This window comes from Cervus canadensis, chromosome 9 (assembly GCF_019320065.1).
Source record: "Cervus canadensis isolate Bull #8, Minnesota chromosome 9, ASM1932006v1, whole genome shotgun sequence".
Classification (NCBI taxonomy): domain Eukaryota; kingdom Metazoa; phylum Chordata; class Mammalia; order Artiodactyla; family Cervidae; genus Cervus; species Cervus canadensis.
Window position 1 is genome coordinate 81,073,585 of NC_057394.1, and position 27,777 is coordinate 81,101,361.

General features: G+C 45.7%; 1 protein-coding gene across 1 annotated transcript in view; it reads right to left on the reverse strand.

Moving 5' to 3' along the window:
- Nucleotides 1-27,777, reverse strand: part of ATP8A2 (ATPase phospholipid transporting 8A2) — a 448,688-nt gene that overhangs the window by 45,457 nt on the left and 375,454 nt on the right. Inside the window, exons 34-35 of the mRNA XM_043478109.1 lie at nucleotides 10,896-10,984; nucleotides 3,540-3,644 (exon numbers count right to left, since the gene is read on the reverse strand). Of these exons, the coding sequence (XP_043334044.1) occupies nucleotides 3,540-3,644; nucleotides 10,896-10,984 (194 nt within the window). The remainder of the gene's footprint in view (nucleotides 1-3,539; nucleotides 3,645-10,895; nucleotides 10,985-27,777) is intronic.

Here is a 27,777-nt window from a genome sequence, read left to right on the forward strand (position 1 = left end):
GCTGGGGCACCGGGGAGGACCAGAATCCCCGTCTGTGCTTCTCTCAAGCCACCAGATAAAAGGGCCCTGTCACTAGAGGTTGAGTGACGGCCTGCACCCTCGGTGGCCACTTTCAACAGGAGCGATCGCCCTGGCACCAGATGCCAGAATGCGGCAGGTTCACCTTCCTCACCTCACTGGGTTTCTGCATTTCCACTCGGTCAACAAATATTTACGGGGTCTTCCCCAGTGGCTCAGTGGTTAAAAATCCACTGGTCTGGAAAGATCCCACATGCTGTGGAGCAGCTAAGCCTGTGCACCACAACTACGGAGCGTGCGCTCTAGAGCCCATGTTCTGCAAGAGAAGCCGCTGCGATGAGAAGCCTGCACAGCGCAAAGAAGAGTAGTCCCCGTTGGCCGCAACTAGAGAAACCTGAGCAGCAACAAGGTCCCAGTGAAGCCAAAAAGAAAGAAATTAATTCAATTAAAAGAAAACAAATATTTACAGAGCTTCCTTACGTGCCAGACTGACAGCTGGAGAGAGAGGCGTGGACGAACTCAAATATCACATGGGGCGGGGAAGCAGGCACGGGGAGGTGAGGGGAGAGACAAAATACTCAGGGTCTCTCAAAGAGGGAGTCGGTTTGTGACTCTTCAGAGGCGGGGACAGGGCAGCCCCCACCCCAGCCCGGGCTGCACCTCCCCCAGCAGCTCCTCAGCAGTAGGGAGTCCAAGCAGGAGTGAAAGGAGCCAGGCAGGTGGTAGACGAACAACTGGGAGAGCAGAGTCCTCTCTCCAGAGCAGCTGCCTCTCCAGGCTGCCCATGGACCACCCAGGAAATCTGGGAGCCACCGGGGGGGGGGCGGGGCGGATCAGGAGTGAGAGGTGCTGGGAGGCCTGGAGTCGCTGAACTAACCTCTCCAGGAGCCCCAGTGTGAGGCCAGATCTGGGAGAAAGGAAGCTGTGACCCCACATTTCCTCCTGCACACCCATGTTCACACCCTCCCTCCACCCACCTAATCGACTGTCCCCTTAAGGAGTTTACAGCGTGCTCAGGGAAGAGATTCCAAAATGCAGGAGGCAGAGACCACGTTTAAACTCCGGTTATCTCTTGATCCACCTGAACATATGAAAGTGAACTTTGAACAAGTTAACTGCTTTTAGACATTACATTCTCTTTGAATCTGAAAAAGTATGTGTATGTCTGTATAACTGAATCACTTTGCTATATACCTGAAACTAATACACATTGTAAATCAACTATACTTCCACAAAAAATAAGTATTTTTTAATTTACTTTTTTTTTTTTAACCAACCACAAGCTGAGAGCCCACGACACCCTTCAATAGCACAACCTTCCTGCCAAACCAAAGCCCAGCCCCCGACCTTTTGCTGGCCAGAGACTCAGGTTTGATCCCTGGGTCAGGAAGATCCCCTGGAGAAGGAAATGGCAACACACTCCAGTATCCTTGCCTGGAGAATCCCATGGACAGAGGAGCCTGGCGGGCTACAGTCCAGGGGTCGCAAAGAGTTGGACAGGACTCAGCAACTGATCACAGCACTGGTCAATGTGCTGTCACTTGTCATAAACTCAGTTTCATAAATTCTAACACCTCCCACCCTCCATGAGTCTCCATCTCTAACAGATGAAGATAGTCTCCTTATAGGAAATCTCTCGCCCAAGACTGCAGGGCTCGCCATGGCTGAGCCAGGATTCGGACACAGGCTCAGAGCTCTGTGATCCTCCCTGCACACATCCTCCCTGACTCGAGCCTCCGCCACACAGGCTCTCATCCTTTCTGTGCATCCCCATCCTCACAGCTCTGTCTTCCATCCTGTCTCCAGTGGGCAGCCTCTTTCGACTTCTCAAGCCAGAGGCCGCCTGGGATCGCCGCGTCTTCCAGACGTCCCCTGTGCCGCTAACCCCCCATCCAGGCCTGTTCTGAGGACCCCGCTGGCCGGAGATCCCGCCCAGGTCAGCTCAGACTTGGTGAAGGGTTGTCTTACACTGCCTTCCTTGCAATGTTTTCCTGTCCAATGTTTGAGAAGAGTTTTAGAATTTTGCTTGGAAAGTCTCATTGTCCTCAGAAATGACTCATGATCTCTTAGCAATCACTGTGTATATATGGGAGAATTCTTGAGAAACAGGAGAGCCTGTAAATTTTTTTGCAAATAGGATAAAACAGTGTGCTTATTTCGCTTGACAGTTATTAAGACTGACATCCGTGTATTAATTTCAATTTGCAGAGGCATCTCCCTATTTTTAGAAGCTATGGACATGTTATTTTTGGAGATTAAAGAATTTTGTGGGTCCTTGACAACCTAGACACAAGCCCTGTGTCTGCTGTCCAACGGGCAGAAGAGGCCTGCTCACCCTTAGCTGTGTGGCCTGTGTATCAGTTATACACAGACCACCTGAAAGCCCAATCCTGCCCCCACCAGTCACGGCTTCAGACAGAGATTTTTGTCCAGCTGACTGATAAAGTCTTATGCTAATGGACTCAGGAAAAATGTCATAAATACACAAAAAAAATCACAACTTCAACCACAGAGCCTTCAATCCTATACTCTTCAGCCCCTTTCCTAAAATATCTAGCCATTTGAGATGATATTCCTGATACTTCTCAAAATATTTGCATTCCCTTTCCTAAAAGCAACACAAAACAAAAATGCTTTGATTTCATTGCTTTGAAAGATGGTACAAGAAGACAGAACCTAAATAAAACAGAACATAAATATCAGAGAGTCTCTGGAAGTACTCCACCTCTAGATTTTTGTTTCTTGAGTAGCTAGTTCTAGGACCCCTTCCAAGTAGTTAGAGGGGAGCCGTGCTCATAATCTCCTGGACCTCCGTGCCCCTAAGGTGGCCAAGGCCTCCTATTACCTATTACCTCCTATTACCACATTGTCCTTGGGCTCAGGTCAGTTTCCTTCAGTAAATTTTAACCAGATGAAATCTGATAACATTTTAACACACACAATTAAACCAAACCTACTCACATGCCCAGCAGTTAGGGGAGGAGTAGGGGCCACTGAGGCTCTGTAAGAAATAAGGGGGGTGGGGGAGGGGGCAGCCCCTGCTTTGCTGGACCAACCAGTAGGTCACATGATGCTGTCTCAACACCAGGAGCAAAAAATAATTCATCAAAAACAAAACAAACCCTGGGTATACTTGGAATGAACAGAATCTACACAAAATGCATTCTTCGATGAGCAGAACTTCAGGGCAGATACCATTTAGCACATCACTGGGGCTGAGAGCAAAAAGCCTGGCTTTTAAACATGCTTTGCTAATATTGCTGACACAGCACTTCTCCACCTGAAGATCACAATGCTATTTCTATTTTCTGCATGTCCAGACCCCATATAAGGCTCTGTTTCACCTGGGGGCAGGCCCAGGGACCTGAAAGTCAGATTTCATGTTGCCCTTAAGAGGGCATGGTTTCTATTTCATCCATCATGTGCTCACATTGAAAACCAAGAAGAGGAAGGGAAACCCCAGAAGGAGAGATAGGGAAAAGGAGAGGGGGTCCTGGGGACCCTGGCCTGGTGCTGCCCACCTCTTTCCGTTACTGTCCCGGAGCATTGCTCTGCCCATCACTCTGGACTTCGTCTCCAGCTCCTGCACCTCCTCCAGCAGTGTTTTCTTGCAGGTGTGCTTGGCCCTGTGTCCAAGGAAAAGACAAGAAGAACATGACATGTGAACTCAGCCGTGACAACAGGCTGCTCCCCCATGGGCCCTCTCTGATGTCCTCTGACCCGGGCTGGGGCTCAGGGACACCGTGGAACATGCGCCAGCCCTGTGCCTGGCAAGGGCTCCACCTCTGCAACCTGGGAAGCACCCCAAGTCCTGCGGAATGGGCCCAGGCCATGGGTGTCAGCAAATGATCCCCTAAGAGCATTGCTTGTGGCTGCAGAGCTGGCTTATGTCCTCCAAGTCAAGACAGAAGCCCAGGGTTCCTGCAGGGTCACAGGTCTACCTCGAAAGCTGTCTACTGCAGGACCTAAAGACCAGAAGATGTTCTAATCCTCACCCAAGTGGACACATGCAGGTTCTTTGGACTGTGCCCCAACTGTAAGGTCAAGAGCCCGGGGGAAACAGTCTTCTCTCTCCTTTTAGGGTAAAAAAAAGTCACAGCAAAATGGTTAATGATGCCAGAGGTCACTGTCATCACGCCAAACCCTTGATCTGAAATTTGGGTCAACACAAATATCCGGGCACAGATTTCCTTCCTTCTCTTGCAGACCTCAGCAGCGTAAAACAACAAACACAGTAGCAAAACAGGCTGGCCTTTCCAGCCTGTAAATCTCAAACTCTCTCCCTGACCTGAGGAAAGAGTTACCTGCACCTTCTCCTGATTAAACTAAGAAACACCTCACAATGTTTCAATAGGTGTCTGATTGCAAAGGTCTTCCTAAAATTGAGATTAAACAGAGAATGGCTGGTTGGAAGCCATACAGGCGAAGAAAGGGCACTGATGGAGATACAGGTTAGAAATGAGAAAAGAGAAACTGTAAAAAAGCAAACAACTCTAGCAGAGCAGCACAGGGCAGTGTTTTTCTGAAAAACTTTTTCTAGTTTTTCTGCAGAAGTGCATGTGGGCTGCCCATCAAGCACCCAGACTCAGAGACAGAATCAGAACCAAATTGAGTGTGTCTGCAAAGACATGGCACAACGCAATGGAACCTTCTGGAGACCTGAGCTGCTCCACGGAACCACGTGCTCCCATCCACCTTCCACCTTCAAGGAGTCTGGGAAGACAGCGCCCAGTTGTCTGCTGACACCCCAAGTTCATTTCCGGTGGAGAGTCAGAGCGGAGGCTCTGTGTAAGTGTAGGTCATTCATTTCCCCACAGGAAACAAGAACTGAACCACACAGTTTTCACACATAATTCCTTAACCACACCAAGCAGTGTTCTGAGACTCAGGGGCGATTAAAACACTGCAGTTCAAAGCGGAGACAGGGGAATTTTCATTTAAACAAGAAATGAGAAAATGTTTAACTTTCTGCTGGAAAGAAGACAAAAAGAACGTGACACTGTTCACTATGAATGAATATGCCAGGCCCAACGTCTACCTTTGATCTCAACTGGGCTTCTGGGCTGTATTGATAAGAGCCATCTGGGTAAACAGCCAGCCCCACTCGACTTGGATTCACCCCAGATACACGGGTCCTGTGGAGTGTGTCTGGCTTGTCCTTACTGTTTCAGTAATGTCTTGACTCCAGCATCCTCCCTTCCTTCTTCCTTTCTCGCCCACAGAGCAAGCAGTGCTCATCAACCTCTAGACCAGCCCCTAGTGTTATTCTCTGGGTTGGGGTAGGGGAAGGGAAACACGAAGAAGTAGGCTTGAAACAGGAAGGCTGGACCACAGGGCACAGAGCACCAGAAACCTACACCTTGGGCCAAGAGAAAAGAGACTTTGACCCACGGGACTGAAGCTGCCAGTTTTCACTCATTCATAAAATTGCTCAAGAAGGAAGTAAGCATGTTGATTCTACTAGGCCTTGTTTACGTCCCCAGTAGATGAGAATGCATTCATACCCAAGAGTTATTCAGCAATTTTGTAGTATTTCCACAAGGCTAGTTCCCGGGAGTCAGCCTGGGAAGTTAACCAGTATGAGAACATGGCTAGTCTTCCTGCCTGGAGCACTGCCGTAGAGTTGATGCTAGCAATTTAACACCATGTTTTTGGGGACTGTCCTGGTGGTCCAGAGGCTAAGACTCTGAGCTCCCAATGCAGGGGCCCTGGGTTCAATTTCTGGTCAGGGAACTAGATCCTGAATTTGTGGTTGCTGTTTAGTCCCCAAGTTGTGTCTGACTCTTTTGCGACCCCACGGACTGTGGCCCACCAGGATCCTTTGTCCATGGAATTCTCCAGGCAAGAATACTGGAGTGGGTTGCCATTCCAGGGCATCTTCCTGAACCAGGGATCAAACCTGAGTCTCCTGCATTGGCAGGCGGATTCTTTACCACCAGAGAAGCCACCAGGGCATCCCAGATCCTGCCCACTGCAACTAAAAATTCCACATGCCACAACGAAGACTAAAGATCCCACGTGCCGCAACTAAGACCCAGTGCAATCAAGTAAATAAATAAAAATAGCTAAAAATATTTTTCTTCAAGAATCTTTACCTAATAAGGCCTTACTTAGAGAAATGATTCAAGACCTCCCCTGCCAAAGTCTACATTTGTCATCGACTAAAATCTAATACTTCTAAGTTTCAAAAAGCCAGCCAGTAAGTAGTAACCACTGGCAAGGAAATCAGGTCTCACCATGAGCTGGGGTTGGGTTTGTTCTGAATCACAGCTTGGGCAGAGTGAGCCCAATTACCTGTGGACAGCTGTTTCCCAGGGCTCCTCCCCCAACCCCATGTCCAGAGGCCAGGTGAGCACAAAAGAGCAGGTGGGGATGCTTAGACCCTGTAAGAGTGTGTGGCAGTCCACACTGAACCTTCAGAGAGAGTGAAAGGTATTCTCCAGGTTATCAGAGATTTTTGAAATAAGTAAGTTGGCCTAAAACCCTGAACTTTTCATCTTCTTGTTTCTGAAATTTTTTTCCTGGACTCCTTTTCTTTTTTTTCCTTATGGAAGGAGAACAAGTCAGAAGGAAACATTAGATTCTAAATGTGGATGAAAATGTAAATAGAATGTGCCTCAAAAGAAATTAGTCTAGTTGGAAGGTTTTTTTTTTTTTTTAATCAAGGCCCCGTTGTACACAGAAATTTCTTATTACCTTTTATTTCCACTTAACTGCCTATCGGGGATTATAATAAGGAAATGAAGTCATTCTGGACTTGCCGAATGTACTGTGTGCTGACTGGTAAGGTATAGGAGATACAGTTAGATAAAAAGAGATGGGTCCCTGAGTTCTGTGGCCTTGAGCTTTATATTATTTTTATAAAGCAACGTAAGTGAATTGTTGGTTTATGAGCATAAATACATGGGAGCTTACCTAAGAATGTTGTCATGGGTAAACACTTTGGAAGCACGTGAGCTAAAGGATATTAAAGTAGTTCTGGATAATTTAAACTGCATGCATCTAATAAAAATATTCATTAGCCAGGTAGCATCTATCATCAATTATTTTAATAAAAGATGTTTTAGTTTAGTCGCTCATGAAAATTCTGGTTAACAGAGTAACAGAAGAAGTTTTTTTTGCAAAGTCCAAATCTGCCTTAACATAGTTTAATAATGGATTTTCATTCAGAAATTTGATAGACTTCACTGAAAAAAATCACCAAATTGCCTCATGCTATTTTTTCTTCCTTACGCTTAACTGTGCAGGTCCTGAAAATGGGAGAGAGACTGGGTGAAGAAAGAGGGAAAATGCAGGAAGACAGAGCAACCTGCGTGCACAGAAATGCACAGTTAAGACCCCTATATACGAACCTTCAAGTTGCGAACTTTCAAAGATGAGAATGTGTATTGGGTTCCAGCACGGAGCCAGCACCTGCTCCATCCACGTCAGGTGTGAGGGCCACTGCAGCTGGCCTCCCGCCTCCTACTGCTGACGACCCTTCACCTCTACCATCTCCCACCTCCTCTCCCTCTGCTGCTCAGTAACTCTTCTTGTCTGTTCACTCGATGCCAGCCCCTGTGTGCCTGCTATTGTACTACTAGGTACTGTACTGTAAGATTAAAAATGTTTTATTTTTTGTTTTGTTTTTTATATATTACTTGTGTTAAGAGTACTATAGATCACTACAGTACTATATAGCTGATTATGTTATTTATAGTTGGGTACCTAGGCTAACTTTGTTGGACATATGAACAAATTGGATTTAGCAAACACACTCTTGGAATGGAACTCGTTTGTATGTAAGGGACTCCCTGTATGTGAAAAGGCAGGACTGCTTTGCGCTGGAATTTAAAAGTGTTTTCAAAGTAGAGTTAACCACCAAATCTCAAAATAAAACTAAAAGGTCTTAAGACTGGCCCAAGGCAAGATGTAAGAATCACAGCAAATTTACAGAAGGTTCCAGACACTGCCTCAAGCTGATTCATCAGAGCCAGCCCTCCAGCTGCCCCTGACTCCCTATCATGTCACACACGCTCTCTTCTCCAGAGGCCAGGGTGCAGCCTGGCACAGAACGTGACAAGAAACATTCTACAGTCTGAACCAAATGACGGGCAATTTTCTGGACAATTGGGATTAATATTTTTGTTCATTGTGTAGGAAGGAAAAACAGGACAGCTTTGTAAAGCTGAAGAAAGAGAAATGACAGGTAATTATCATGGCCTCATTAGAGGTAAGCAACTCATAATACACTTTCCCTGGGAGAAGCCTCTGAATTTACTTGAAGTGAAGTGAAGTGAAAATCACTCAGTCGTGTCTGACTCTTTGTGATCCCATGGACTGTACAGTCCGTGGAATTCTCCAGGCCAGAATACTGGAGTGGGTAGCCTTTCCCTTCTCCAGGGGATCTTCTCAACCCAGGGATCGAACCCAGGCCTCCCGCATTGCAGGCAGATTCTTTACCAGCTGAGATATCAGGAAAGCCCCCGAATTTACTTGACTCAACAATAAATATTTCAGGCTGGGAGTATAATAGGAGATAAAAGATGGACTCCTTGATCAGAAGCAAAATGTCCAAAGAAACTTGCCGAATTCTTGCTTTTGAGGAGAGGGATAACTATAGTTTAGACATTAACTATGTATTATTGGTCATATATTTTGGGCAAACACTCTGGGTCAGAGGCTATACACGCCATACAATCCAAATTAAATGAGACAAAAATGCATTTCAGGAGATGGGTTTGGAATTCAGAGGGGCCTTTCCTGTGCCTACCTGGTTGGCAACTGCCTTGGAAAGAAGTGACTTCCCTTTCCATATGGTGGAGCTGGAAGCGGTGTCCTTGTTAAAATGTAAATAGCGCTAATCTGACAGTGCCAGGAACCTCCCCCCCCCAGAAAAATCCCGTTGGAGAGGACAGATAATTTGCTTCACGCAGACAGGGAACTCTTCCTTGGAATGTATTAGAAAAGATCCAGAAAACAGAGGAGGTGGCAGAGATATTACAATCTGCAAATACTCTCTTTTGAAATGGTAGAAAGATACTCCTGCCAGCATCTCACTTAGCAAATATATCAGTCTCAGCAAAAAATGTATGGCAGAAACCAATACAATATTGTAAAGCAATTATCCTTCAATTAAAAATAAATTTAAAATTGTGTACTAATAAAATTTTTTCATGACATTAATTTGATAGTTGAATTAAAAGAGACCAAGATTAATTTACAATCAAGTTACTAGTCTCAAACTATACACTAAAAAGTGATCTGATGTAATTAAGACCACATTCTATTTACCTAAAACTAACTTGATGATCTTGCAAAACTGAAGAAATTTGGCAAGACAATGTATTGTGCCATAATTGGGCTGTGTTATGAGCACAAGTCATAGAACTCAGATTTTCTTTCAGTTCATTTATTAGATTAAGAAAACATCTTTCTTGGATATCATAGTTTGATTTCCAAGGATTCAAATTCTGCTATTTATAGAACACAGTTTTAGCAGATAAAATGGGAGTAGTGATAAATCAAAGTTTTTGAGAAATCACAGTTATTTAATTTTCACTAACAGTTATAAAGCTTAGTGAAGAGAAGGAAAAAAAGAAAACACCCAAAATATGTGCTATAAAATCCTCTCTCCCACCTTCTCTCTCTGCAGATCATTGGTTGTCAAGATAATGCCAAGATGAAGATTTTTTTCAAAATACACTCCTACCTATCAGGTAGGAGCAGTTCTCATTGAGTGTGGGAGGAAGGGAGAGCGAAAAATAAAATCTGATGTCTTCTCCTGGAAGGTTTGGAATTAAGTCTCAATTCTCTACCTTAGAGACGCCAAATAATTATGCTTTGCCCAAAGTAATACGAATCCAGGAGTCTCGATTTTCAGGGAAGTTGGCAACAGTATAAGTCATCAGGTCTAACCCTGTCCTCAAAAATTAACCTGACCTCTTTTGCAGTATTCCTTCTTTTCCTTGCAGATGAAATAAATTTTATCTTGAAACCTTGTAGCTTTTTTTCACATTGTAAATAAGATAGTTAGAAAATAATATATTTTGAAACACAAATAAAAATGGAGCATAAGTTATTTCCTATTGAACCTATGTAATAATTTTGTCATTGTGATTAATCTTCTCATAGACTTGTAAACTGACACTTCAGGAAAATTATATTTGAAGGATTCTTACTGGGAGTAATTTGGAAAAACAAAGACTACTTGATTGTAAGCATCTGGTGATTTGAAATGACGTACATATACACACAATTTCCCTTTAAGCATGGAGTTTAAAGCCAGACTATATTTGTGATCACTCAGCATTGATAAAAATCAATGAATTTTGTGGGGCTTGTCTAGTGATCCAGTGGTTACGGATCTGCCTTGTAATACAGGGGATGCTGGTTCAATCCCTGGCCAGGGAACTAAGATCCCATATGCCTGGAGGAGCTGAGTCCTCACACTGCAACTATGGAGTTCACATCACAACTGCAGACTTCATGCAACACAAAGAAAGATCCTGCATGATGCGATGAAGCTCTTGTGTGCTGCAACTAAGACCCAACACAGCTAAATTTTTTTAAAAAAATCAATGAATTTTGAGTTACGCTTCTTAACCCTGGTGGAATGGATCTGTACTCAGAAATTCTCCCTTATAATCCTGTACAAGCAACACCTCTCTTGACATTCACACAGTCTGACTCCTATTCTACTATATTCTCCTATCAAGGTGAAGCACAGGTTAAAAGAAAACAAAACAAGCCAACATCCTTTATATCTGCTGTGGCAGGTGGCAGGAGACCTGTGACTTCAGAAATCTCACAGCATCTAACACCCTACGGAGGGGCTTGCTAAAGACTAATAGAGGACACAGGACAAGACCTGGGGTATCACTTAATCTCTCACTTACGCTCTCCACGCCACGTCTTCGATCAGACATGCGGTGGGAACCAGAAATAATCCCAGCCAAAAGTGCGCAGAGCTCAGAACCATGGTTGCCTGCAAAAACCAGAAGTGACACATGCATTAACACTGCTGAGAGACAGAAATGTAATTCAATCAGTATAAAACACCCCTTAAGCAAAAGAAGGTTATTAAGTTCAATGAAAGCTGAAATACACACTCAGGAAGAATGTCAAGGGGACCAACTGGTGGTGAGAGCCCCTCATCATGATCTCCATCAGCTCTTGTCTCCACCCTGATAGGTTGATGAGTTTTGTCTCCTCTTTTATAAAGCACTTCAAACCCCTTCACGGCAACAGGAGTGGGAATGGGAAAGGAAGCAGGATTAGCCCAAGTCTCAGAACTGAACCTGAGACGCAATCTCCCGATGCTGCCCACCCAGAGTTACACTGCCTCTTTAAGTGTTACATGCTGTGTATATGTCCATATACATTGATGCATATGATGGCTTTTGTGTGTTCTGTTTTGGAATCTCCTCAGCTTAGAAAAAACAATTCACAGGCCTCAAACACAGTGTATCACTCCAGGTCTTGATCCACTGAGACTATGCAGACCACCGACCACTGGACCCACCGTGAGATCACATGTCAGGAAAAACGCATGCAGAGGTCTCTCAGAGGGAGTGCACTGCAGTTTTCATAGCTCTTTGGCTATCTCTAGTTCCCATTTCTCATACAGAAAGCATTAACACAGAAGGAAAATTTAACTCACCCGCCCAGCCACAGCAGCCCAAGCAAACCACAGGGAGATGCTGAATTATCCAGGTTCTTTCTGCAGGTCCCGCCTTCCTCCTCCAAACCTATCCCAGGTTGATGGAGCAGCAGAAGGCGGGCTTGTTAAAGCTACATTTGTGGGGCTACTACATCCTGGATCATTACCGGCTGGTATATTTATCAAAGAATACAGTCACTTAAAAATAAAGTCTTATAGAAATGACAATTATCTGATAAACTGGAGGTGTTAGCTAATGCTGTGATGGTAATCATTTTTCAAGACGTACGTAGATCAAATCGACATGCTGTATGTACCCCTTGACATACGATGTTAGATGTCAACTGTGTCTCAATAAAGCTGGGAAATGCTTTTTGAGAAAAGTAAAAATAATATTTGATAACAATCATGTATGTGCTATTTAAAGTGGGTTATGAAACATCAGTAAGAATCTCATGGCTGAGGGAAATGAGGAAAATAATCTTTGAACCCAGTTGACAAAGGTTATGTGGGAATTTGGAAGTATGGTTTTGTCGTTGGTTTTTAAAACTTGGAGCTGTTAAAACATATTGTGGAAATAATTGATTTTGAGGGTGTGTCTCCAGAAAGATTTTCTAGTGTCTTGATTGTCACATATTGACTAAGTTCGAGGTACTGAAATCTCTGCCAAGGCCACAGCTATTGGTATTGAAATTGAGATTTAGTTAGATTGTTCTTATTCTCTTAGCATTAAAAAAAAAAAAGGTTTATTAAACTGGACTAGGTGACAAACAGCATTACTTATCCCCTTCTCCCCACCCACATACACTACTGAGTGAGGCATCCTTTTGATGTGCTAACATCCCCATTAGGAAGAAGGCACCCTCAGTTAACCCATCTTTAGCTAGTGAGGACTCTTGGGTTGGGTGCCAAATGCATGGGCTTCCCTGGCAGCTCAGTGGTGAAGAATCCACCCACCAATGCAGGAGACTCCAGTTTGATCCCTGGGCCAGGAAGAGCCCTTGGAGAAGGAAATGGCAACCCACTCCAGTATTCTTGTCTGGAAAATCCTATGGACAGAAGAGCCTGGCGGGCTACAGTCCATGGGGTCACAAAGAGTTGGACACGACTGAGCACACATGCCAGATGCAGAGGAACCTCTTGCAGTAAATCAGAGGAAGGTGAGGCTTGCCACAGCTGGTGAGAGCCCAGAGAGGGTAGAGACGGTCTGGATGTAACAGCACAGCACCGTATCTGGACAGACCAGGGTGCCGTGAAACAAGTGGCCAGGGATTAGAGCATGCAGAAGCTTCTGCGGGCTCCTCATCACACACACACAGTGTCCATGGTGCGCAGGACCAGCCACCCACGGACGTGGTGACAGACGAGAGAAGGTTCTAGAAACGAGGCTGGAGGAGCCTGAGTTGGGCAAGGTCGGTCTGTGTTTCCTGTTGTGGGGTGGATTCTGGACGCCGTGATAGCCATGCAGGAGGCATCCACGGCAGTTGCTCCCCTACCTGGAGGAGGAGACCTAGATTGCCTGGTGCATCACCGAGTGGCCAGGACTTCCCATAAATTGTTCTTCCCAGTCCCTTTTCTACAGAAGAAAATCAATACTGCAACCTCCCCAGGGACCCAACTCCCTCCCTATGTGTGAGGGGCGAGGGGCTTCCTTTGGGAGGGACCTGGTGAGGGACCACCTCCCCATGGATGAAGAGGCAGACAACAGGAACCAGGTAATTAATATGATGTGTGCGCTGAGACACACATCCCAACTGGGACATCCTTCATCCCACAAGAAAGGCCTCAGCAATCACTCCTTGGGGCAATTAGAGTATCTTTAAAACTCCAAGTGGGACCTGAAAGACACGTATATTCTAAATTAGAATAAAAACCACCTGATTAAAAGGTCATATTTTCCTGGATCTTCAATCTTGCCCAAAGATTTGAAAAATGGATCATTTCATATTGGTAAAACCAGAGTGTTCAAATACATATGAACTTGGAGATGCAGCGAATGCTACAGGATACATCCCTGGACTTCCAGGGTATGTGTGTCTCCCTCATCCACTGTCAGAGGTGTTTCATTAATTAAGAAAAGTGGACTTAACAGTCAAGAATACATATCTGGTGTGGAGACTACACATTAGATGACCAATCCCTGAGGTGGGAGCTTAGAGGGGCAGGAGTGGGCATTGTTGGGGGGGAAACAGAGGGGCCGTGGATCACCAGGCTTCAATCACACTACAGTTTCGCTGATTCAGGTTTCAGGTGGATCCTACCTGGATCAAGGTTTCCATATTTCCAACCCACTGGATCTCTTGGGGGTGCTTCTCAATCTAGATCCCAGAATGGACACAGAAGGGACAAGAAGGATTCCCCTTGGGGACAGGACCACCGTCTTCTTCTCCTCCATGAGTCACCGAGAGCATTTGCTGGGGGTGGGGGGGCAGAGTCCTTGCCCCTGGGTGGCAGCCTCGGGCTACCAACTCTTGCTGTTCTGGGGGATTTCTCAGCAGTTGAGCAGGTGGACGGAGCAAGGTCTTCGGGTTCACACAGAGCCAGGAGGGAGCTGTGCCTCTAAGCTTTAGACGGTGACACCTGCATGGGGCCACTGCCCTCTGCCTGCCTCAGTTTCCCCTGAGTGGCCAGGACCAGGACAATGGAACCTCTTCCCTTCGAGGGCCTGTGGTACCCAGCTCACTATCAGCTGCACTCACAGATGATCCATGCCACCAGAGCCCCAAGCAAACCTTCGAAAATAAGCCAGTGCTCCTCCCTTCCTTGAAGTCTTCCTAGCTCTCCCAACCCCCAAACATCTGATCTGGAAACAGCTCTGCCTGTAAGATGACTTAGAGCCGCCAGTGAGCTCAGGGCTGGCGCGGGGCACCGTGTCTGAGCCCCCGCCCGGCCTCTGGCTGCGCTCCAGCCCTCTGCTGCCTTCCTGGAGCAGAGCAGCCCGGGACCCTCGATGAGACATTTTCTCCACTGTTTTCTTTACCTCTGACAACTGCAACTGAAACTGAACAGCAGCCTGCAGCCCTCCAGGGAGCCCTTCCGCAATTTTTTCCTCTCTCTCTCACTCTTGCTGTTACTTTTTACAGCTCCTCCAACCAAAGTTCAGATTGCTATTTTTTTTTAAGAGAAAAAAAAGAGTCTTGGGAAGAAAAGATCTGACTTCATAAACAGTTTATGATAACCAAACGAGAATTGCAAATGACCCATCCCCAGGACCAGATTGAGAAATGAAAACTATGCTTTCTACTTTTAAAGTAAATGTATTTCTTGAAGCTAGAAACTTCACAGCAACAACTATTCTGCCTTCCCTTCTCCAAGGTTTTGGAGCACTCGGTACGTACCAACCTCAAGGTCCCTTTGTAGAGACTCGGGGAAGGAGGAGGGCCATCCATGCCTCCAGGGCCTCATCTCCACCCACTCAGAATGTGTGTTGCAGGCACCTTCTCATCTCCATGGACACACTGCTGGATGTACACAAGGATCTGCCAACACACCCTGCACCAGCTCCAAATTCCCCACAGGGGCTTCCCAAATAATAGACGTGTATTAGCAGCTGAAATTAGTGATGGACAGGGAAGCCTGGTGTGCTGCAGTCCATGGGGTCGGAAAGAATCAGACACGACTGAGCATCTAAAACTGAACTGACTGAGTAACTGAAAATCAACCCTCCCACCTCCCCACTCCTCCCCTAGCCTTTCCTACTTTCATTAAGTGACACCACCTGCCTCAGGTTTGTGTAAGAGATGGGTTTGGTTTCTGCTTCTCTTCTATTAAACCTCTCTTCCTGGGCACTCCCACATATATTGTTTCTAAGCCCCACAAAAACCCCCTGCAAGAGATACACTAACTGCTCCCATTTTACAGATGAGGCAACTAAGGCTCAAGGACAAGTGGCCAATTCAAATTCACCTGTAAGGGACTAAGTCAGGATCTGAACCCAGGTCTCTCTGACTCTAGTGCCAGGGCCTCTCCTGTGGTCTGAGATCCATATTCTCAACAGACAGTGGCTTTAATGGCTCCTCATAATTTTCTAGTATTTTCTTTACCATTTTGCTAGCATTTCAATAACTTTTATTTTAATAAATTGCAAGCCTTTACATATGTATAATCCAGCTGCAAGTTTTGGCTCAGAAGTCCTACTCTATTGCAACTTTTCTGACCTTGTCTTTTTCCATTCTGCTTAAAATGCAACATTTTTCAATGATGCATTTAATAACTGGGCTATTTCATGGGAATGTCATTGTTCCAGAGGGTGATGCAATGTGCTGACCCAGCGAGCAGGCGTGCATTGTCTAAATTAACAGACAACAAAGTGCCATGTCCATAAAAACAAGAGTCTGGTACTGGAACAGCTGTGGGTCCGAGTGGGTCTCATGGTCCTTACTATTTCTCAGTAGGACAAGTCTTATTAAGGTTGGTACCTATGAAGCAAAACCAACATCTTAGTCTTCACAGCATCTTGGCTGGCATCAACAGGTTAGGAAACAATCATTTCTATAAGAAGGTCTTTGATGACCAAGGTTCATATAGTCAAATCTATGGTTTTTTCCAGTAGTCATGTATGGATGTCAGAGCTGGACCATAAAGAAGGCCAAGTGTCAAAGAATTTATGCTTTCAAACTGTGGTGCTGGAGAAGACTCTTGAGAGTCCCTTCAACAGCAAGGAGATCAAACCAGTCAATCCTAAAGGAAATCAACCCTGAACATTCATGGGACGGACTGATGGTGAAGTTGAAGCTCTAATACTTTGGCCACCTGATGCAATGAGCTGACTCACTGGAAAAGACCCTGATGCTGGGAAAGATTGAAGGCAGGAGAAGAAGGGGTTGACAGAGGATGAGATGGTCGGAGGGCATCACTGACTCAATGGACATGAGTTTCAGCAAGCTCTGGGAGATAGTGAAGGGAAGCCTGGCGTGCTGCAGTCCATGGGGTCACAAAGAGTCAGACATGACTTAGCAACGGAACAACAACAATTTAAAAGTGGAAAAGAGGCTACCAGTGGATGACCCAATTGTTCTCTAGAGATTCCAGCTTCTAGACACTTAGCCTTAGCTATACTGAAGGTCTCAGGACTCTTGAGACTCTGCAGAGGGACAAAACCTCCCTTGCAGTAGACTATGGACCATCTCAGACAGGCTCTATATTCAAGCCACTCACCTGTAGGCAAAGGCTCACGGTCCTCTTAGCCTGGCTAACAGAGTACCCCCACCCACTGCTCAGACCCTACCCCTCAGACGCAACCCCAGTGACTGGGGGCCTGGATGTGCAGAATCCCAGTGACAGTACTAGAGACCCAGAGGTTAGGAGTCCTGCAAATCCGTGGGGGAGGAGCTCGTTCAGATGCAAACATCCGGTTCCACCTGCTTCGAGGCTCAGACACAGATCACTTCTGGTTGGATCAGAGACCTCCAGGTGAAAGGCAAAACTTAACACTTATGGAAGAAAAGGTGGGAGAGTCCCTGATTAGCTTTTAGAAAAGTTGATATGAAATAGCAAAAAATATGCAGGGAAACGAATGAGTGTGCATTAAAATGGAAGACTTGCACTAAAACACAACATAACAGAGTTTAAAGAAAAGCCACAGGCTAAGAGATTTCCAATGGGCATTCCAATCCTGGTCATACATATGCTCCGGTTATATGTATGCTCTGGTTATACATATATATGTTCACAACCAGATACAGAAATCTGTGCAGGAATGTTTACTACAGCATTTTTGGTGATTGAACTTCACCAAAAGTCAAAACCTTAAATGTTTGTCAATAGGAGGAGAAATGCATTCTGGCATATTTATACTGGGGAATTCCCTGATGACTCATCAGGTAAGGAATCTGCCTGCCAATGCAGAAGACATGGGTTTGATCCCTAGGTCGGGAAGATCCCCTGGAGAAAGAAATGGCAACCCACTCGAGTACTCTTGTCTGGGAAATTCTATGGACAGAAGAGCCTGGTGGGCTATGGTCCATGGGGTCACGAAGAGTAGGACATGACTGAGTGACTTCACTTTCACTTTTCACTTTCATGCATTGGAGAAGGAAATGGCAGCCCACTCCAGTATTCTCGCTTGGAGAATCCCAGGGACAGAGGAGCCTAGTGGGCTTCCATCTATGGGGTCGCACAGAGTCGGACACGACTGAAGTGACTTAGCAGCAGTGGCAGCAGAGCGCATACACACATATTTATATAACTGAAAACAGGACTAAAATGAGTCAGCTACAAATGCATCACTATAGATAATCCTCAAAAACCAGTCTTGGAAAAAACCAAAGCAATCCAGTTTTGAGGGGAAGAGTATATATCATACAGTCTATATAAAGTTCCAAAACCCTGCAAAAATCAACATTGCCCATTATTTATATTTTCTACATACATATTACATGCATGAGAATAGTAAACATGAAAGCAATGAGAATACTTCTAGCTCAAGAGGAATGAGACAGGGAGTTCCATGAGGAAGACTCAACAGCATGGCTAACACTTTATTTTTGAAAAGATACGAAGCAAGTGGCATGTCAACATTCAATATTCAATATTCAACTAAGCTGGGGGTTTGACTCCACATCCTTTGTCTCTCCATGTGAAATCTGTCACCAGGTTGAAAAATTCCACAGAAAGAGGGTCTCTGAAACAGCCAGGGGGACAAAGGTGAGCCTTGACTGGTCAGAGGGCAACAGAGGCGGTGGGCAGGAAGAAGAAGGAGCCTGTAAGGAAGGGGAGGTGGAACCCCAGCCTGAGGCTGAATGAGGTGGACTTGCAGAAAGTTCCGGTTTTGCAGAGAACTTGGAGCTCCCAGTAATGACCACCACGTGGAGATGGATGAGGAAGGCCATGACCACAAGGAAAGAGCCTGCTGTGTGCTCAGTCCTTTCCATAGTCAGCTTCCCCCATCCTCCCGCATCCAGGTAAGACAGGCGCTATGGCAACTCCCAGCTTACAGACGAGGTCCTCTGCATTCTATTACAAGTTAATCACTAAAGGGACGTTGTCTATAAGCCATATATAATTGCCCAGCTCTGGGAACTCTGCCTTGTGGGTGATGAGCATTAAGTTAAAATACCTTTGTTTAGGTCACAGGAAATATCCTGACCAGACCCACCTGTGAACAACTGTGGGCAGGAAGAAATTAATACATCCCCTCTGGAGTCTAGCTGGAACCAGGAAATGTCTGACATTACTCCCTCCCCTTTTAGGATAAAAGAGGCCCGAATTCTAACTTTGGGAAGACAGTTCTCCGGGACATGAGTCTACCATCTTCTCGGTCTGCTGGCTTTTGAGATAAAGTCGCAGTTCCTTGTCCCAGCAACTCCTCTCTGGATTTACAGGCCTGTTGTGAGGTGAGCAGTGTGCACTTGGACTTGGTTACAAACCCAGCCGTCTGACCCCAGGGCTATGCCTTCTCACCGGAGAGGTGGGCTAGCTCTATTTATTCAGAGGCTCGTTTGTACCCAGTGATGGGTGAATCTGTGGAAATATATGAGATCATGAGGAAAGGGAATACTGGGTGGGGAAAGGCTTGAGATTATCATCTGAGTGATTCCTACAATAGCAGGTGGGGAGCGGAAGGAGGAATCAAGACTCAGTGAAGCCTTGGGGGAAGGAGTCCAGTATGGGGTTGGATTCTGAGGTGAGGAGATTTTAGGGATGATAAGGGGGAGGATGATGGGGGTCGGGGTACAGTGATAGCATGAGGAAATGGGGGGAAGGGAGGAGAGCCGGATGGAGCTTGTCCAGTAAGATGAGATTGCAGCGGGGGGACGGGATAGGAGAGAGAAAGAACCTTGGGAGGTAAAATGAAAGTGAAGTGAAAGTTGCTCAGTTGTGCCCGACTCTTTGCGACCCCATGGACTATACAGTCCATGGAATTCTCCAGGCCTGAATACTGGAGTGGGTAGCTGTGCCCTTCTCCAGGGGATCTTCTCAACCCAGGGATCGAACCCAGGTCTCCCACATGGCAGGAGGATTCTTTACCAGCTGAGTCACCAGGGAAGCTCAAGAATACTGGAGTGGGAAGCCTATCCCTTCTCCGGGGGAATCTTCCTGACCCAGGAATCGAACTGGGGTCTCCTGCATCATAGGTAGATTCTTTACCAACTGAGCTATCATGGAAGCCCTGGCGGTGAAATAATCAAGAGGACAGGGTGTGAGAGTGGTCCCAGCAGAGTGCAGAGAGGGGCTGGGGCGGAAGGTGTGACTTTGGAAGTTCAAGGGCCGGTGTCAACTCAGAGGTGCTAAGGGCAACTTTCCAAGACCCCAGACACACACGGCACTTCACAATTATCAAGACACAACCCTCGAGCTCCTCCGATAAATAATGACACTGAACGAAAGCCTATCTCCTCCCAAGTCTTTCCTCAGGCTCCCAGGCTCCCGATAACTTGGGAAAAGGAGCAGGAGACCCATCACACATCCTGTTTCACCTCTGTCCTGTTACAACCATAATTCAGATGAAACACACACACACGTCTATCCGCGAAAGTTAGCATCACATCCCGGAATATGAAATATTACACACATGCCATGGGGCTAATTTACAGTTACTGCGGGATCCACAACTGTGTAATTTCCTGGCTTTGGTCTGTATGGTTTTTCAGACTCAACGTTTTATTAAGTTTTCCTTTAACCCAGCTATCTGTTTTTGGCTAGTATTCCCCATCGTACTCGCGTGCATATTTCTAAGCTGAAAATCATGTTGTAAAGGTCTGTCTATTTCCTCTCATCTCTCTCAGTCCATCTGTATTTTTATGTCTCACCTCCTGGGTCTTCACCTTTTTTTGGCTCTGTAAATTTAATTAATGTAGTTTTGACTTTCTTTACCACTGTTGAAAATTTACATAAAGCAGATGCAATTTTTGCATTGCACTCTAATAGAAACATATCAGCCATGTTTCCCTTTCCCATATATTTCATTTTATCTCAATATAGCTTCCCGAGTTTAAAAATTCATAGATGCAATAGCACATGAATGCTTTTGACTGATTCTTCTTTAACCTAGTTATCTATAGATAGCCTACTACATTTCAGCATCTTCTCATGTTAGAACTGGGTTGTCATGTACATAACATATGATAGCATTTGCTCTTCATAAAATCATCTAGACTTTCTTTTCTTCTTTAAGAGTTCAATACAAATATTTTATATATATACATATATATATTCTTTTCCATATTCTTTCCCATTATGCTTTATCCCAGGATATTGACTATAGCACCCTGTGCCGTACAGTAGGACCTTGCTGTCTAACCATCCTATAGACAGTAGTTTGCATCTGTTAATCCGACACTCCCAGTCCATTCCTCCTCTACCTCCTTGGCAACCACAGGTTTGTTCTCTGCGTCTGTGGGTCTGCTTCTAGATAAGGTCACTTGTATTGTATTTTAGATGCCACATACAAGTGACATCATATGGTATTTTAGACCTTCTTTTTTTTTGGTCTTTGTTCCCTTAATATTGTTGAAGGCACTGTGGGATTTCTTTTCTTTTACAGAAGTGTCTTATATTAATTTTGGAGAAATGAAGATGCTTTCAGAGGAGAAACAAAACTCAATAATTATCCCTCTTTCTCATTTTAAAAAACAAAACAAAAACAGTTAGGCTACTTTGAGGCACTGTTAAAAAAAAAATTCCTAGCTGATTGTGTGAATGAATTCTACTAATGCATTTGAGATTTTGAATTATACAATGTTTATTCCAAGGATCCATTTTGCTTTTTTTCAAACTTTTACTTGTTTATTCATTATGGAAATTCATGCCAATGATATACAATTTTATGTCTCCTTTATCTGCTTTTTTCTTTAAAAACATTTGTTAGCAACCTATCACCATTCCTTTGTTCTCCATATTAACTACCTGCTTTCTCCCTAGCACAAATGTTTATATGTTTACCTCCAGAAAACACAACATATATACTACAATCTCAGAAAAAAACAAAGAACAAAAAATTCATATCAACTCTAAGGCAGTAATAGTTGAACATACATCTTTGCCTGTAATTCTTTCTACTGAAATCCTTGAAAGTGAAAACCACTCAGTTGTGTCTGACCATTTGTGAACCTGTGGACTATACAGTCCATGGAATTCTCCAGGCCAGAATACTGGAGTGGGTAGCTTTTTCCTTCTCCAGGAAATCTTCCCAATCCAGGGATCGAACCCAGGTCTCCCGCATTGGGGGCAGATTCTTTATCAGCTGGGCTACAAGGGAAGCCCAAAATACTGGAGTGGGTAGCCTATCCCTTCTTCAGCGGATCTTCCCGATCCAGGAATCAAACTGGACTCTCCTCCATTGTAGGCATATTCTTTACCAATTGAGCTATCAGGGAAGCCCTCTGAAATCCTTAACAGGCTATAAATAAGTTGGCAACAGACCTAATGGAAGAGAAAAATCTGAGAAGAAAAAAAAAAGTATTGAGTTCTATTCCACTTACAGTCCCTATTTAAATACTTTTATTTCTAAATTTTTCTTCAATGAGTCTTACTGGCTGAGGTGATTCGAATCATGTCATTGCTTTCTTTGTGGCTCTTTAAATGACTTTATTTTTTAAACCAACAACAGTTACTGACATGCACTGACCAATGCAATTGAATTGTATGAGAAATCAGACTGAAGTCCATTACCCGCACAGAGGGTGACCCAGAAGCGCTTAATGTAGTTGTCTTCCGGTTAGCTTTCCATACAGCAGTGCTAAGAAACAGCCGGGGCTCACTGATGGTCATTGCGCAGATACTGAAACTGTCACCTAGAGCGTCGTATGCTCTGGGCCTCTAACTCACAGCATCTTGGAAAGCAGGCCGAGGATGAGACAACAGTACATGTACCGCTGGTGGAGCAGCTGGACAGACGAATTTTAGGATGGCCAGAAATGGGCAGAAGAAACAACTCTGTGTAATCCTGGGGTAAATTGACCCCAGCCTTAAAAGAGACTCCTGGAAGCCAGGCCAGGGATGGGCCACCAAGCTTCCAGGACCCTGCCAACCGTCTCCCAGTGATTCACGTGGAATCAATCAGAGGATACCGCTCTGATGAGTCAGGACCTCACTGACTAATTCACAGTTTAGAATTTGAACGAGTATCTGTGGGATTAGGGTTTCTTCACTTCCCTGTTCAGCTGGACTTGTAGATGATGATGGACGATTTTTCCTTCAATCCAAGGACACAGGGAGAAGGTTTGTTTTGCACCCTGATCTGCAGGCCCACTGAGGCTTATTTCCTAGAACTTCTCATCACAGGTTCCACGGGGCCTGTCCAGTCCCCACAATAAATTACTTCCGCAGATGCTTGGGCCCACGGCCTCCCCAAGTCCTCCCCTGTAATCCTCAACATCTGTTCTGTGTCCAGCGCTGACCAGCGTGGGAACTGGCAAGTCCCGGCCGTCAGCATCGCACAGAGAAGCCGCCAGGCCTGCATGGCCTCCGCTCTGTGATTCCAGCTGAACACGCCGGACGTGGCGAGGCTCTGAGTTAAACCACTTGCGGCCCAGAGGAAACACCTGTTTAGAACTCATCCAAAATAAATGCATGGTGAGCATTCTGGGTGCACAGCAGCAGTGGAGATTACAGAGCTCGGGGTTCTAGGGTGTGTCAGATACCCCAGCTCCTAGGTTGATGTGAACGTGTGCTTTTACCACCTTTTAATTGAAGATGCTACATCTGCGGTTGTGTGCATGCATGCTTGGTCTCTCAGCCATGTCCTACCCTTGCAACCTCATAGACTGTAGCCCACCAGGCTCCTCTGTCCATGGGATTCTCCAGGCAAGAATATTGGAGTGGGTTGCCATTTCTTCCTCCAGGGGATCTTCCCAAGTCTCCTGTGTCTCTTGCATTGGCAGGTGGATTCTTTACCTGCTGAACCATTTGGGAAGCCCATCCATCTGAGGTTGGTTTGGGCCTTATTCCTTTCTGGGTGACACACAAAATTTCATGAAATTCATAGCTTCAATCTCAGCCCAATGTTTCATATTATCCTATTTTGCACTCAAGCTAATACCTACCATAAAAAAATAGAATGTGTAGTTTTATAACAGGGTGCCTGATTTATTTGGAGAGAATATGACCCAAAGTAAACATGAGTCTCTGTGTTGGTGTTTTGCCTTTAACAGAGAAGCAGGGCTCCACCCCATCTGATCAGCGGTCCAGCTGGTGAGGGTGACCCAACTCTATTTTAAGTCTCACCATCAGAGGAGATGGTGTATTTTATTTATTTGTGGTATTGCTTTGTTCCAAATGCATCCAAGGGGAAGTGGGTAAACATGAAACAAAAAGTAAGGCAACACAATTGAACATGAAATATGAGATACCTCTGCCAGGTGGGCAGCCTGCCTAATTCCCCAAAAGTTAATACAGTGAGTTGAATGATGAAGTGACAATCTCCTTGAGCTCAAGTGCACACATCTGTAAAATGGGGCTATCTTATCCTTGGAGGGTGAATTTGGGCATCAAGTACCATAAAGAAAGCTGAACACCAAAGAATTGATGCTTTCAAACTGTGGTGCTGGAGAAGACTCTGGAGAGTCCCTTCGACAGCAAAGAGATCAAACCAGTCAGTCCTAAAGGAAATCAACCCTGAATATTCATGGGAAGGACTGATGCTGAAGCTCCAATACTTTGGCCACCTGATTGCAAATAGGTGACTCACTAGAAAAGACCTTGATTCTGGGAAAGATTGAGGGCAAGAGGAGAAGAGGATGACAGAGGATGAGATGGTTGGATGGCATCACCGACTCAATGGACATGAGTTTGAGAAAGCTCTAGGAGATAGTGAAGGACAGGGAAGCCTGGTGTGCTGCAGTTCATGGGTCACAAAGAGTCAAACATGACTTAACAACTGAACAACAACAACCGTATATAAATTGCCTAATAGGGTACTTGGCACTGGGCTTTTCAGCACGTTGCAAAACTTGGCAAAATCTAACTCTCTACAAGGGCACCTGAGGCCACTTCTGGTCTTTCATTCAAGACCCAATTCTTGGCCTTGCATGCCCAGCTGTGCATTCTGGCCACATGGACTGTCTATATTTCTCCAAATCCTCAAGGTTCTTTTTTTTGGGGGGGGTGAGCGGCCTCTGCCTACCTTGTTTTATGCTTGGCTGACAGTGCCCACCTCTGCCATGGTTCTAACAGTGAGAATTCCTCTTCCTTCTTCAGGATTCAGTTCAAGGATCACCCCCTGGGTGTCTCCAGGCAGAATGATCTACTTCCTTCCTTGTGTTCATCTATACCGGTGACAGTTCTATTGCTGCCACTTCTTGCGTGACTACTGTGTGTAGCTACATGGTCACTTGCTATCGCCTGGGTTAACACACACAGATGGCCCTGCAACAATAGCATTCACCTCTGTTTCATAGATGGGGAAATCTGGTCCAGAGAGGTCATGTGTCCTCCCTCCAGAGCCGGAGGTAAGAACCACCCCCTGGTCCAGGTGGGCAGACCTCAGGGTATACCCGCTTTCCACAGTGCCTTGTGATTCTGCTCTGTGCTTAGGGATGCTCATGTATTGCTTGATCTTCTTCTTTAGACAGAAAGCCTCCTGAGGGTGGAGGTGGGTCCTCAGTGGCTGATGTCATAGGTGACCCCTTATTAACAGGTTCACTGGCACAGGCTAGTCATATACATTATAGAATCTACACTGTTGTCTTGGTTGGGGTACAAATATCTGGTAAGAAAGCTAAGGCCGGGCCCAAGAGTACCACCAGTTCCTAAATCTTCAGCAGCTAATACTCAGTATTTTCATCCGGGCTCTTAAGGATTCTTCAGTTGGCATCAGGCAAACCTCTCCCCTGGCCTGGCTTTCCAGCAGTCAGATCGGGTTAGGTTCCTCAACACGTGGGTCCATTTTGAGCCGATGACTGACTGATCCTCTCTGAGGGGTGGGCAGTGTGCTCACTCCCAGGTCGGCATGCCCCAGCCCTGGAAGACATGGTGCTGGCTTGTAAGACTGTGATTTTGGTGATAATTCCTCAGTGAAGGAACACAGCAAACCCTAAGATGTTGACAGTTTCCACCACCCCGATCCGCCTTTGGCAGATGACGCAGCAAAGCGTAAAGAATGGTGACTCGTCTAAGGTCACACAGACAAGAAGCAGTCCAGCTGGGAGACCTTGTGTTCTGAACCCTGGGCTGTGCTGCTTCTCAGGCAAACCCAGGTTTTACTAAAGCCTCTAGAGACCAGCAGGGAAAAGCAGGCAAGGAATCCGAGATCATGACCGCCAAACCAGGCAGAAAAGCTGGGCCGGCCCTGCCTTGTAATCCGGCCTCAGCGGAAGGAAAGCTGAGTATACAGAAGTTGGAGGAAAAGTTCGCACATGGCTCACAATAATGCACTGGGAATGGGAAACCTCGCCGGGAAGATGAAAAGTGAAATTTGCGGGCATTCAATATGGTTCCTTTCAGCTCTAAAGCCCACGACTGACTTCCCCAGCAGGCCTGGAGCAATCCAAACACCCAGGACAAATCCTATAAGCGTGCCTAATGGAATAATCCACACTCTGTTTGCTTGGGGTTTTGAAGCATCAAAACAGTTCCTTTCTGCGCTTACTTTGGCTCCCCTGCAGTTTTAATTAAGCCTCCCGCAGCTCACGAGCATATGAAAATTAGGCAGAAAGAAAACCCAGGGCCTCTGATGCCAGGGACCACAAGGTGCAGGCCTTCTGGTTTGCTCTTTGCTTGAGCAGCCTCAACGAATGCTCAGAGTCCACCCGAAGGGAGAATTTTCCATCTTACTTTCTTTTGTGGGGAGGGGGCTGTGATGACTCTAGTGATGAAAAGGTTTCTTGTGGGAAGCTGCAACAAAACAGGCACCAAGGAATCCCCAGGCTGGGCTGTCATTTCTCCTTTGACCTGGCCGGGGAGACGGGATGACTGTGGGCCTCTTCCCTCTCTGTGCCTCTCTGAAGGCCACAGCATCTGCCCACCAGCTGTGATGATACCATACTCTGGTCCTACCCCTGGTCTGCTGTCACAGAAGCTAGACATGTCAGGTCTGCACCCTGCAGGTGAGTTTATTATAAAACAAGGAGCTCACCTACAAGTATATCCAATGCATCTAGCAAGGGAGACCAACAAGGCACAATTTCCTCCAGAATCTCACATTCTAGTGCAGAAGAGGAAGAAAGTCAGTGTTTCTGGACTGCATAGAGTAAGAGCTGAAATGAAGACTGATTTTGACTTTTTCTCCCCCAACATTTCTGGAAGAAGGTATTTGTTCTGCCATGATCCAGAGCACCCAGGTTTTTCTGGCCTCGGTGCCATCACCCTCAGCGTTAGTTTTCTTCTTTCCTCTCTCCTGTGGCCTCATGGCCCCAAGATGGCAGCCATAGCACTAGACCTTCCATCTGTCTTCCAGGAGGGAAGACAAGGCAGCCTATCCAGCTCCCCTCATGCTGGAAGGCCCTGGTTGATGTCCCCACTGACCACTAGCTAATTCTGGCTCATAGGACCACTTCCAGCAACCAGGGAGTTGGCCCCCTGAATATGTGTCTCCTTAGCATCCTTAGTGGTAAGTGATAGGAACCAAAGAGGTTGCTAATGGCACTTGAGTCAGCTATGGCAATGTAACTTGGGGAAGAGGCAGTTAGCTTGAGGGAACAGAGCAATCATATGGCTCCTGAGACAGAGGTGAGAACACATATGATACAGAGGAGCTGGGAGAAGAGAAACATGAAGGTGGTGACGGCTCGGTCACCAGTGTGGCACACGGGACCATCCTCGGACAGAGCTCAAGCGAGGGAGAGTGGGAGAGAAGTAGGGACCGTGGCAGTGTCCTCTGGGCAACATGGAGGAGAACCTGTCTATACTTAGGGTGACCTGCCGGGCTGGACTCCAGCATGGAAACCTAGGACCACGTTCCATGACTGAAACACCACTTCTGATACCAATTCCCCTTTAACTATTTATTGGGTTGGCCAAAAAGTTTGTTTGGGTTTTTCCGTTTGCTGTATGGAAAAACCCAAAAACGTTTTGGCCAATCCAGTTGAATACTCATTTTGTTTTTTCTTAAATGGTCAGCTTTCAAATTCGTGGGGAGTTTTTGCTCTTTGTTCCTTTTAAATATTTAAGGGACTGGCTGAATTAATTTTAGGGTGTAAATATGAACGTAGGCTTAAAGGAAAGAAAGAAGACTGAGAAAT